Source organism: Brassica oleracea, chromosome C3 (genome assembly GCF_000695525.1).
Source record: "Brassica oleracea var. oleracea cultivar TO1000 chromosome C3, BOL, whole genome shotgun sequence".
Taxonomy (NCBI): Eukaryota; Viridiplantae; Streptophyta; class Magnoliopsida; order Brassicales; family Brassicaceae; genus Brassica; species Brassica oleracea.
In genome coordinates, this window is record NC_027750.1 from 26,096,575 (window position 1) to 26,110,171 (window position 13,597).

At 38.3% G+C, this 13,597-nt stretch overlaps 2 protein-coding genes across 3 annotated transcripts; one reads left to right on the plus strand and one right to left on the minus strand.

The window, feature by feature from the left end:
* The first annotated feature begins 752 nt into the window (after positions 1 to 752).
* LOC106330245 (phosphoenolpyruvate carboxylase 3-like) lies at positions 753 to 5,494 on the plus strand. Its single transcript, XM_013768750.1, has 8 exons — positions 753 to 853; positions 946 to 1,146; positions 2,755 to 3,149; positions 3,231 to 3,538; positions 3,621 to 3,724; positions 3,803 to 3,893; positions 4,192 to 4,346; positions 4,430 to 5,494. The coding sequence occupies exons 2-8, from the start codon at positions 979 to 981 to the stop codon at positions 5,492 to 5,494; spliced, it is 2,286 nt and encodes a 761-aa protein (XP_013624204.1). The 5' UTR covers positions 753 to 853; positions 946 to 978.
* Positions 5,495 to 5,695: 201 nt separating this feature from the next.
* Positions 5,696 to 8,184, minus strand: LOC106334676 (probable beta-1,3-galactosyltransferase 13). Of its 2 annotated transcripts, none has more exons than XM_013773001.1 (7): positions 7,711 to 8,184; positions 6,930 to 7,082; positions 6,753 to 6,835; positions 6,577 to 6,676; positions 6,329 to 6,442; positions 6,053 to 6,189; positions 5,696 to 5,965 (listed from the first exon to the last, which is right to left on the minus strand). In XM_013773001.1, the coding sequence occupies exons 1-7, from the start codon at positions 8,055 to 8,057 to the stop codon at positions 5,877 to 5,879; spliced, it is 1,023 nt and encodes a 340-aa protein (XP_013628455.1). In that variant the 5' UTR covers positions 8,058 to 8,184; the 3' UTR covers positions 5,696 to 5,876. The 2 variants fall into 2 exon arrangements, with proteins under 2 accessions (XP_013628455.1, XP_013628454.1); XM_013773000.1 differs by having other exon boundaries at positions 6,053 to 6,195.
* Positions 8,185 to 13,597: the final 5,413 nt, after the last annotated feature.

A 13,597-nucleotide genomic window follows, 5' to 3' on the forward strand; every position in this document is an offset into this window, starting at 1 on the left:
TACACTGCATGTAACTGACGCATCATCTACAAAAATTCAAAATAAAACACATTAGTAAACATAGAGAAAATGAAAGTTTACTAAACATTGACGCAGACGACATAAAAAAATTGAATCAAAAGATTGAGTTTTTTGGATGAATATGGAGGCAAAGTGAAAGAGATGTTGTTTTTAGTTCATAACAAGTGAGAAAGAGAGAGTGTAAATCGATTTTAGGTGCATTAAGAGCTTCAAATTGGTTGTTCATGGTGGTTGGGGTATTGATCACAGTGGCAATCTTGTAATTACTTGAAGATGATGAGGGTGAGAGAGTAAAAATATCATTTTCGGAAAAAAAAATAAAAAAAATTTGATGGCATTTTCGTGAATATCATGAACTTGTGGAGTGAATAGGACAAAAGAAAAATCCAAGAAAAGCATGAGTTAGTTTTAGGTTTGACTTTGAGTTTTGAGTCAATTTTGCAAAATTGCCAAATTATATTTCATTTATGCTATGTAATCTGTTTGTAATAATATTTAAGAATATCCGTGGGAATTATTCCTTCTCCTATAATAATAAGACGGATTTGACGAATAATGTTTCACTACATAAAAGTATGAGTTATTTTTTAAATTCACAGATATAAACTCAAAAGAATACTCTAACAAAAATATGATTAAGAATAGGAAAGTAATATCGAAATAATTAAATCTCACTTAAAAAGCGCGCATCTCGGCCAACACTCTGTCTATAGCACTTCCTCTATATATAGTCGAGCCTACTTTCTCATTCACTACCATCTCCGAATCTGATCCCACCATCTCTCTAATCTGAGTGGCATCGAATTTGATTCCCGCAGATATCTTCCGAAAGGTTTGTCTCTCAATCCATTGAAACTCTGTTTTCTTAAATTTGATTTTATTATCCATCAGTCTATCAAATCCTCTGTTCCATCGTCATTACAGAGAAGCAAGTAGAGATCAGTCTGATCAGCAATCATGGCGGGTCGGAACATAGAGAAGATGGCATCAATTGATGCGCAGCTACGACAACTGGCTCCCGCTAAAGTGAGTGAAGACGACAAGCTTATCGAGTACGATGCTCTTCTCCTCGACCGCTTCCTCGACATTCTCCAGGATCTTCACGGCGAGGATCTCCGTGAAACGGTAACAATACTTGATTGATCACCTTTCGATTGAAATCAATACACACACATTTGCTGAAATCACAAAAAGTTCAAACCATAGTTCTAAAAATAGGTCCAGGCAGAACCTAAGCACCTGCAACTCGGTCTTACTCTGAAACTGATTTTCTTAAAATCCGATTTAAACTATGCGAATCGGTTTAAATTATTTTAAATTAGTTAAAACCAATTTTAATCAATCTAAATTAGCATAAATCCATAAATTTGTCTAATCTTTTTTGTTTTATATGTTTTGATAATTCAGTTATGATTTATGTTATGGTTTATGTCTAATTTATTCAATCAAAATTAATACAAATCCATAATTCAGTGATGGTTTATGTTTTATATGTCAAATCCAAAAGGCTGTGATAGCCTTCTTTTTTTAAAAAAAAACTAGATTTGGACCCGCACGGCTAATTTTCATGCTTATATATATTTTACATAATTAGAATATATTTTTAAAGTTACTTATATATTTAAATGTTTATATATAATTATTTTAAATATAACAATTTGATATTTTTCATGTTGTAAGTTAATTGATTATTTCAAATAATCACATGTATTTGGTATTTTAATTTGGTATTTTTTATTATATATATTTTAAAATTATTTTTTATTCAATTATTATGATCATGATCTGTAATTCAAAGCGCTAGATTTCATTTATAAATATTTTTTATGTTTATTAATTTAAGTATATATATATATATATAAAAGTTTAAGATAAGTTAATTTTATATATGAATTATCTAATTTACTTCGTTCAAAAAAAAAAAAGAATAATCTAATTTACTAATGTTAACCCGTTTTTCCAACATATTATATTTCTAGTATAAATTTTTAATGTTTGTGAAAATAAAATATATTAATTTATCAGATTAAAATAATTTTATCATATTTAGTTAAATACAATGTTTTATTTTAAAATGATAGATGTAACTATAAAATAGTAAAATTTGATATAATTTTTTTCATTTTATAAAAGATAACTGAGTATATATATATATATATACATATATATATTAATGTATAATAACATTAATTTCATTACTAATTACAAAATTAGTGAAAATATTTATATACAATTTTTGATAATTAAGATATTGTTATAATGTTTTTCAACACATTTGTTAAGAAAATTAAATATATATTTATATTTTAAATTAAAAGATATCAAATTATATTATGGTTTAAGTAGTTAATAGATTATATATTAGCATTAAGGAAATACATTTAATAAAAAATTTAAATGATGATCCAAATAAAAATATCACACATGAATCAATGTGAGTTTGTTAACCAATCCGGATTTTTAGGAGTTTTTGTTATATTAGGAATGATATATTATTAATCCATATTATTAGTAATATATGAATGTAACTAATTTTTAGTGAGGGTCCATTTAAAAAAAATCACACATGAATCAGTGTTGTGACTTCTGTTTTAATATATAAGATTGATTGTGCATCAAAATTGTTTTATATTTAAACAAAAAAAAAAATTAATATAAAAATAAAAATATAAATAATCTAGACACCAAATAATCTGCCTTCTACCATTCTTGTGAAATCATCTTGCTGAACAGGTTCAAGAGCTATACGAGCTATCTGCTGAGTATGAAGGCAAACGTGAGCCTAAGAAGCTTGAGGAGCTAGGGAAAGTCCTCACCAGTTTGGACGCTGGTGACTCCATTGTTATCTCCAAGGCTTTCTCCCACATGCTCAACTTAGCCAACTTGGCTGAGGAGGTTCAGATTGCTTACCGCCGCAGGATCAAGAAGCTCAAGAAAGGTGATTTCGTTGACGAGAGCTCTGCGGCTACTGAGTCTGATATTGAAGAGACTTTCAAGAGGCTAGTTTCGGATCTTGGTAAGTCTCCTGAAGAGATCTTTGATGCTTTGAAGAACCAGACCGTGGATCTGGTTTTGACTGCTCATCCTACTCAGTCTGTGCGTAGATCTTTGCTTCAGAAGCACGGCAGGTTAGTTTCTTTCTTTTTTCTATTTTCTATAGAGATATCAGTGAGGCAACTCTTTTGAACTTGAAATGTTTTATTTTTCAGGATAAGAGACTGTCTTGCTCAGCTGTATGCTAAGGACATTACTCCTGATGACAAGCAGGAGCTTGATGAGTCTCTCCAACGAGAGATTCAAGCTGCATTCCGCACTGATGAGATTAGGAGAACACCTCCAACACCTCAAGATGAGATGAGGGCTGGAATGAGCTACTTCCATGAGACAATCTGGAACGGTGTCCCTAAGTTCCTTCGCCGTGTGGACACTGCTCTCAAAAACATTGGCATTGATGAACGTGTTCCTTACAATGCTCCATTGATTCAGTTCTCTTCTTGGATGGGCGGTGACCGTGATGGTACATTACTTTCTGGCTAATGAATCTCTCTCTTGTTTCCTTTTTTCCACCCTCTAATCTAATAGCTTACCGGAATTTGCAGGTAATCCGAGGGTCACGCCTGAGGTCACTAGAGATGTGTGCTTGTTGGCTAGAATGATGGCTGCCAATCTCTACTATAACCAAATCGAGAATCTGATGTTTGAGGTTTCTTGCTCAACAAGACAGTGCTTTTTCAATTCTCTCAAGATCCTATTGATTCATTCATTATTTTCTTCTTGGCAGTTGTCTATGTGGCGTTGCACTGATGAGTTCCGAGCCAAGGCTGATGAAATCCACAGGAACTCAAGGAAAGATGCTGCAAAACATTACATAGGTTAGAAGCAGATACCATTCTTAGGAAACACATAAGTATATATCATTGTTTTAAAAATCGGTCTTTTTTTTGCATATCTAATTTTGCTAATTAAAGTTAAGAACTAAAATATCTTATACAAATATAAAATATATATAAATAAATCAATAATTCGTTAACACTAGGCTCCGAATAATCTGCCTAGTTGCTAGTACTCTACAAAGCGTCTAGTTTCCATTTAGTGATTTGTTTAACATTGGTATATACAATGCTACTGCTTGTACATTTGTAATTAATATTTTTCTTTAACTCAATGCAGAATTTTGGAAGACAATTCCTCCAACTGAGCCATACCGTGTGATCCTTGGTGATGTGAGGGACAAACTCTATCACACACGTGAGCGCTCTCGTCAATTGCTGAGTAATGGAATCTCAGACATCCCTGAAGAAGCTACTTTCACCAATGTGGAACAGGTAAAAAACCTCTATGATCTGTTAGTTCTTTCCCTTACTTGTCCAGCCTTGTGTTTACTCTTCTTTTGTTCTCTTTTACGCAGTTCTTGGAGCCTCTTGAGCTCTGCTACCGCTCACTATGTTCATGCGGTGACCGTCCAATAGCTGATGGAACCCTTCTTGATTTTTTGAGGCAAGTCTCCACCTTCGGACTCTCCCTTGTCAGGCTTGACATTAGGCAAGAGTCTGAACGCCACACCGATGTCTTGGACGCTATCACCAAACACTTGGACGGTTCCTCGTACAGAGAATGGTCTGAAGAACGTCGCCAAGAATGGCTTCTATCTGAACTAAGCGGCAAACGTCCACTTTTTGGACCAGATCTTCCCAAAACCGAAGAAATTGCTGATGTTCTTGACACATTCAAAGTCATATCCGAACTGCCTTCGGATTGCTTTGGAGCTTACATTATCTCCATGGCGACCTCACCTAGCGATGTCCTTGCCGTTGAGCTTCTACAGCGCGAGTGCCACGTGAAAACGCCGCTAAGAGTTGTTCCTCTCTTTGAGAAGCTAGCTGATCTCGAAGCCGCTCCTGCAGCTGTTTCAAGACTCTTTTCGCTAGACTGGTACAAGAACCGTATTAACGGTAAACAAGAGGTTATGATTGGGTACTCAGACTCAGGGAAAGACGCTGGGCGTCTCTCAGCTGCTTGGGAGCTGTACAAAGCTCAAGAGGAGCTTGTGAAGGTTGCTAAGAAGTACGGAGTGAAGCTGACTATGTTCCATGGACGTGGCGGCACTGTCGGAAGAGGAGGTGGTCCTACTCATCTTGCTATATTGTCTCAGCCGCCGGACACAGTTAACGGCTCGCTGAGAGTGACGGTTCAAGGTGAAGTCATTGAGCAATCTTTTGGAGAGGAGCACTTGTGCTTTAGAACGCTTCAGCGTTTCACAGCAGCTACTCTTGAGCATGGGATGAACCCTCCTGTTTCGCCTAAACCTGAGTGGCGTGCGTTGCTAGATGCAATGGCTGTTGTTGCTACTGAGGAGTATCGATGTGTGGTGTTCCAAGAACCTCGATTTGTCGAGTACTTCCGTCTTGTAAGTACTCATTCATTCACATTTAACAATATCTATAGTTCAAAGCAGTTTTCAAGAACTAGCTAGACACTAACTAGGTGCTTTGCAGAAGATAGTCGACTAGACGGATTATTTGAAAATTGATTATTGGTTTATTTTATATTTATATAAGATATTTTAGTTTTTGGATTTAATTATAAAACTATTTTGATAAAATATACTTCTCTGTTTCTGGAAGTGGATGAATGTTAAATTCTATCTTTTTTTGTCTCTGCTGTCTCGCAATGATACACAAAGCCAAACTATTTTTTTTCCTTTTCCTCAATCGAAATTGCAGTTAGTTCAATCTTATACTTGTACAACAAGGAATCACCCAAAAGTTGGGTTACACAAAAATTACTAACCCTAAAGCCGTTTAAGGGAATCTCAACTCTCTTCGACCATGAAAGGAGATCTATAAGAGGTAAGATCATTCATCTTCCGATGGCAAAGTCGGGCTCTTTGAGCAGCTCTCTCTCTTGTGAAGTTCCAACATCCTTTTCTCTGGGTTACAAAGCCCTGCACCAGTAACATAATCAAAAATTGTGATCAGTACTTGTAGAAATGCTTATGCAAAGTGAATCTGGAAGCATGTGAATATGGAACCTGAGCATTTTGGTATATCCCAAACAGCAATGGAGGAAGGTGAGCACTCTGGTTCACAAAGAGTCTTGTGGTTCTCGTGGTTGACGTTCATCGCCAGCATCCACGCACCTATTGTCACGTCCTCGTTGCTAAACATCCTGAAACTTAAGTTTCAAAAAAATATCTCTCTTTATTAAACAAAAAAAGGCTTGACAGATAAAAAAACTGAATCTGTATCGAGGAACATAACTCATGGAGACATTCAAAGACGAGTAAAATAAAGGAGACATGACTTACCTGTTTTTCTTAAGAGCAACTAAACTGGTGACAACATCTGCAGAAAGAGCATATATGGGGCCATAGGCATGAAGAAAGTACTCTTGACCCAGCAAATCTGCCAAAGGTTCATACCTGCAAAGCTCCAAGATCATTACTGAATCACAAGAGATGTTTACATGTTTAAAATCCGACCATATCTTCAAAGTATCTCAAAATATAAGCATGCTCAGTTAGTTCTTAATTCTAGCTTCTTTTCCTGTCCTTACCATTTTAGCTTTGGATCCGTGAAAACAGGACCTTTCTTCAGGCACCCAAGATATGTCTGAGAGTGACTCCTCTCTTTGGCCAACAGCAATGACAACCGATCTGTAAAAGAAAACAACCAGCCTCATATACTATCCACGATTAATGCGAAAACTCAAGAGAATGTAATATCAATTACCTGGCCTCAGATATATATCATCATCAGCTTTGACATAGAACGCTGAATCATATAGTGCATACGCAGCTTTGAAGAAAGCCAAACTATACCAAAGACCATGGATCAGAGTTATTCAAGTTATCTTTAAAATAAGATGTGAATCATGTGAAACAGAGAAGTGTTACTCTTCTAACTAACGTTTTGTATGGGAGCTTACTGTACTCCTCCTCGATATCAAGCAGTATGAAGTCATCGTACTCTGCGATCTCCCTTCTAAGCTCAGCCATCTTCGCTTCATCTTTGGTTTTGCCTATAATAAACCTAATGACCAACCCTCTTGACTCCTCCAAGCTGCAGAGAGCAGTGAATCATTGAAGATAACAACTCAAAATTCATGTTATAACGGATGCTGGAAGATAATAAACACAATAAAATAATAAAGTAGACGACAGAGAGATTTAAGGTGGTTCACCTAATTGGCTAGGACAAAGAGATGATGGAAGCTGCATTTCATATTTTCATTATGGTCATGATAAGAACATGCCATGAAGTACAAATCCACTAATTTGTCTACCTTCTTTTGCTCTGTATATATAATTTTGATAATTCATCAAATCAAATTTATAATTAAATTAAAAAAACTAAAATATTTTATATAAATGTAATATATATATAAAATAAATTAGTAATTTTTTCTAGACTAGATCTCGCGGGGGCCCCCAATAATCAGTCTAGCACCGCCTAGCGATTTCTTGAATATTGGTCAATACAGAAGAAGTAACTAAATAATGTTAGTTAGTCCTATCACATCAACCGATCATATGAGTGTATATCAAAACTCAGAAAAATGCTATATTCAGATCTCTAAGGTTTGAGATTATGATGAATGCAATAGTTCAATCATTCTGATAAAAAAAAATGATGTTCAGAGAACACTAGTCTACAGCTAGCAGAGATGATGCAATAGTTCAATCAGTACCGTCGAAGCCCTTGTGGATCGGACGGCATCCACGTGTTTCTAAGCGCTCGTCTCCTCCCAGCTGAACTAAATCCGGTCTGGATCCCGACGAATCCCATCACCTTGTGCCTCTTCACTCCGCCATTAGTGTTACGATTTCCAGCGACGTCCCAGACGATGCGCACCGTCTTAGGAGGAGAGTTGGTGAGGCAGGTCCGGGCTGATAACCGGATACCCGGGAAAATAATGGCGGATAGTCCGAAGAGGAATCCGAATAGCCCGATCGCTATAGAGGCGATGACGATCAGAGACGTCGGTCGCCGCGATGGACGCGCGTGAAAGAGCTTCAGCCTCGGAGAAGATGGCATGGTTTTGTAACGGATCCTCAAGCTTGTTTCGTCTTAATAACGGTCGTTAGTGGGCGATACGGATGTTCTGTTTCGCAAGATCAGTTGGATCCAGTTTATTCGGATCCGGATCCTTTTTCCAGACGCACGGGTTTTAATGTGTGTGAAAGTTTGGAATATACAATTTTAGAACATTAATGATGGTAACAGAAGTTTGGCAGGTGATTTGACCAAAACATAACAAAAAATAAAGTTATGAAAATAGAAAATAGTGGTGAAAGCGTTTTTGGCCTAGAAATTAATAAAAGGGATACGAGTTTTGGGATCAAGAATATGAGGGTTCACTTTCTTAAGTATGCATAATTCATGAAGATGTGTTTTATTTCGAAGTTTGTTTAATAACTTCTAACAAAGGTTTCACATCTTCCACAAGAATGTTTTAAAAGTGATTAAGAAGCAAGAACTGAATCTGTGTCCACACGAGATTAGAATGTCTTAATCATACAATGATAAATGTCTTGGCCAACCAACGAGAGTATCAGCATATGATATCACTTTATTACGAAAAGGTGACTGGTTCGCTTCAACTCCAATCAATAATATTATCCTGATTTTAAGTTTTATAAAAATGTCATTTGTTATGTAAACAAACAAGAAAGATCAAAGAAGTGCCAAGAAACTAGAGTGGAAAGAGCAGTCATAGCTTATATATATTTGAGTGTTCCAAAAAAAGCTAATATATATTTGAATCTTGGGAGCTATCAGAGTCAAGTAGTTCATCAACACAAAGCAACATCTCATCACTAACATTATTTACAACTCCGACATTACTAACTTGCCTTTCTTCTGCTGCAGATGATGAAGAAGCTCTTCTCGCAAACAATCTTCTTCTCATATGAAGACTGGTGTTGTCTCTGGCGTATCTCCAGCATTGCTCTCTCGGAGTAGGTTCTCTGTTTCTGAAGATGGTTCTGTTTGGTTGGTTCCAATTAGTGGAGGTTCATCGTCTCATCCTTCTACACCTGCTTCTTTGTTCGATGGTAGGTTATCGCGATCTTTAGCTAGATAAGACGCCTGCGCAAAAGTGAGAGTTCGATGAAGTGCCCTGTCTAGAGGGAGAGTGAAAGTGAGGCTTTGGCACTACCTTTCGCAGTGTTGGGTTTTGTGCACTCGTATAGCATTTTCTTGAGCAGAATTGGCCCAGGGAAGACCATCAAGTATATTCTTTTGAGAGCATTTCGTTCTACATCATCCATGGTTTTGAACCCAAAACCTTTAGTCCAAAGTTTCCACTAAACTTGGCAACGCAGCAACAACAAGCTTCTCCACTGTAATAGCCGAGGAATGAGAGCAGATATAATGTGAGCTTGGAGATTATTGAGTAGCTATATGTGCAACTAGCTGGAATCAGATCCTAAGTTTTAGTAACAAATCCTATGTGAAGCTATTTAAAAAGTGGAAGTTGGTACTTTTTGACCGGTTAATACTGTAAGAGGTAAGAGCCTTTTTACTGAAGTGATTTCTTATTGCTTGAGATCAAAAGAGATTACAACTCACGATTTAAGTAATGCAAAACTAGCTAAAAAATAGGAAACAACTAACCAACTAGTAACCATCTTCCTACAAGTCAGGAGAGGTTTATTGACTCAGAAACAAATTTAAAAAACTCCAAAAGACTCGGTAAACCATCTAACTTGTCGACCAAGTAACTTTATTCTTCAATCCTTCCCCTAAACTGAAACACTCTGCTTCAGTTTACTCTTCCTTTAAGCCAACTCCCATCTTCAACCTCGGCTTCTCGAACACTTCTAACTTCACCGGTTTGGTCATGATATCAAACAGTTGTTCCAGAGTCGAGTAGTACTCCAAACATATCACTTCTTCATTCACAAGTTCACGTAAAAACTGGTACCTCACATGAATGTGTTTGCTCCTTCCTTGTAAGACAAGATTCTTTGAGAGTTTGATTGTAGAACTGTTATCACACATCAGAAGTGTACCTTTCCCTTGATCGACCCCAACATTCTCAAGAACATTCCTTAGCCACACTGCTTGACACGCTCCATATGCTGCTGCTACATATTCCGCTTCGGTGGTTGAGAGAGTGACAATGGGCTGCTTCTTTGATGCCCAAGACACGGCTCCTCGCCCTAGTATGAACGTGTATCCCGACGTGCTTCTTGTATCATCTAAGTCTCCAGCATAATCGCTATCAACATAGCCAATCAACTTCTCCTCTTTCCCACTCTTGTACTGAATTCCAAAGTTGATTGTCCCTTGCACATACCTTAGTATTCTCTTTGCAGCCATCAAGTGTGGCTCTCCCGGGTGCTCCATGTATCTACTGACGAGATTGACCGAGTATATAAGATTAGGTCGAGTTGCAGTCAGATACCTTAAGCTACCAACTAGCTGTTTGAATGATGTAGGATCCACTTTCGTACCATCTCCTTCTTTGGTTAGCTTCATTCCAGGAACAATTGGATTCAGAACATGGTTGCAGTCTTCGATACCAAACTTCCTCAGCATCTCCGATGCATACTTCCTCTGAGTGATGAAGATTCCTCTTGTATCTTGTATCACTTATACTCCAAGAAAGTACTTCATCATTCCCAGATCTGTCATAGAGAATTCTTCTTCCATTGTTGCCTTGAACTCGTTGAGCATGATCTATGAGTTACTTCTGTAGATGAGATCATCTACATACAAGCTTACAATCAAGACACCTTCTTCTTCCTTCTTGACAAACAGAGTATGTTCAAAATAGCATTTTGTGAACCCCTTGCTCTCAAAGTATCCTTCAATCCTGCTGTACCAAGCTCTAGGAACTTGTCTTAGACCATATAGAGCCTTCCTGAGCTTATACACCTTCTCGCCATTTTCTTTAAGCTCAAACCCTCTTGGTTGTTCAATGTATACATCCTCTTCTAACTCCCCATGAAGAAAGGCGCTTTTCACATCTAGCTGGAGTACTTTCCACCTTCTCTGTGCGGCTATTGCAATGATCAGTCTGATTGTGTCCCACCTAGCTACCGGAGAAAACACCTCATGAAAGTCCACTCCATGTGTCTGGTGGAAACCCTTTGCAACTAACCTAGCCTTGTACTTATCAACTTCACCCTTCTCGTTGAGCTTAGTCTTGTAAACCCATTTAACTCCAATCACTTTAGCTCCATTGGGTAAAGACACCAGCTCCCAAGTTTCATTGTCTTCTATGGATTTGATTTCCACCTCCATTGCCTTTCTCCACTTCTCTTCTTTCACTGCTTCCTCAAATTTCTCCGGGTCTTCATCTGAAGCGTACACTAGCACCCACGACTCTAGTTCTTCTTCTTCTTCTCCTTCCATAAACAACCCTCCTTCAACCACATAGTCTCTCATCCATGCTGGCTTTAACACGCTTCTACCAGCTCTACTTCTGCTCGTTTCTTCTCTCTCTGTTTCTCTAGGCTGAACGGTTTGTTCCTCCTGTGGCTCATCATCATTTCTTTCTTCTTCGTTAGCTATTGAATCAGCCTGCTCTTCTTCATCATCATTGCCTCTCTCTTCCTCTTCTCCAGCAACTTCTATCGGTTTCTCTTCTTATGCTTTTCCTTCCCAATCCCACTTCTTACTCTCATCAAACTTCACATCTTTGCTGATGATGATCTTCTTGGTTACTGGATTGTACAACCGGTAAGCCTTCGATTCTTTGCTGACCCCAAACATCACACATTTGATGCTCTTTTCATCGAGTTTTGTTCGCCTTTCATACGGTATTAGTGCAAAAGTCACACACCCGAAGACTCTTAGATGTTCCACCGACGGCTTGTGTTGGCTCCACTTTTCAGATGGTGTGACTTCTCCTAAGATCATTGTTGGACATCTGTTCAGTATGTGAACCGCGTACTGTGCAGCTTCAGGCCAGAATCTGTGAGGAACTTGCATTCCAAATAGCATACACCTCACCATGTTCATCAGACTTCTGTTCTTCCTCTCAGCTATACCGTTTTGCTGAGGCGTGTAAGCAGCAGTGAGTTGACGTTTGATGCATGTCTCTGCGCAATAATCCTGGAAAGCCTTGGAGTTGTACTCTCCACCGCGATCAGTCCTGAGACACACCATTAATACACCAGCCTCTCTCTCAACTGCCGTCTTGAATTCTTTAAAAACCTTAAACGCCTCAGACTTTTCTGCTAAGAAGTATGTCCAGCATTTACGGCTATGATCATCAATAAAATTAATGATGTACCTCTTTCCACTCTCTGAAATCGGTGAGATTGGACCGCAGATGTCACGATGCACAAGCTCTAGCACACGACTGGCCTTCCACTCGCTCTGCTTTGGAATATTGGATCGAATCTGCTTGCCCTTCATGCAGATCTCGCATACTATTCCATCGCTTGCAATCTTCGGTAAGCCCTCAACCATACCCTTCTCTGAAAGGGTTGCAAGTACCTTATGATTAAGATGTCCCAACCTCTTGTGCCACACCTCTTCCATGCTTGTAGCAGGGATCACAAGTTGATTCATCTCCAGGTCTTTCTTAGCTTCTCTCACGATTGCCTTAACCACAAACATACGATTTGCAGTCATCGTTGAGTGCATGATCACTCGCTGTTGCTGTTTGTGCCAGATCTCACACTCATCATCTTCAATGATGATCCGCAGTCCCTTCTGTTGAAGCTGCCCAACACTGAGTAGGTTGTTTCTCAGTCCAGGTATGTAGTAGACAGAGGAGATCACTTGTGTTGCGCCATTGATCTGAAGTCTTAGGTTTCCTCTTCCCTCAACTTGCATCTTTCTGTCATCTCCAAGTCGTACTTGTTGCCGGAATTGATCATCAAAGGTGATGAACCACTCCCTAACTCCACACATATGGTTGCTGTATCCTGAGTCCAAGTACCATACATGCTCCACTTCTTCATTGATCTGAGCCATGAGAAGTATATCTTCCTCCATTTCAGCGTAATTAGCTGATTTTTCCCATAAGGGACACTCATTCTTGTAATGTCCCATCTTGTGACACTTGAAGCATTCAATGTTACTCTTGTCGAAGCTTGCATTTCCTCTGTCAAAGCTTCCTCTTCCACTACCTCTGGAGCCACCTCTTCCTCGGTTTTGGTACTGATTCCCTCTCCCTTGAGAGTGTCTTCCTCGTCCTCTCCCATCCTCCATTCTTAGAGCATGCTCATCTCCTATGTGCTTGCTCAGGTTCTGCTCATGAACAAGGAGGGAGCTTTGGAGTTCATCGACAGACAGCTCCTTGATTACGCGTTTAAGCACACATCAATTAACCTAATGTGCCAACAATACCACAATCGAATGGTATGTCATTGTAGCATTTTAGGATCGAATCCACAAGGAACTAGTGACGTATAACACCAAGAATACACAAGCTTTCCAAATCTAAGCAAACAAGAAGATGGATGATTTGTAACAAGCTAATATCCTATAAATATAAACAAGGTGATCTCAAATCCAATCAAGAAATAAGTGCAAGAACTTTCAAATACTAAGGATGGATTCATGGGTAAGGATAATTGATATAAAGTGATCAAGTTTCAATCTAAAGGTATCAA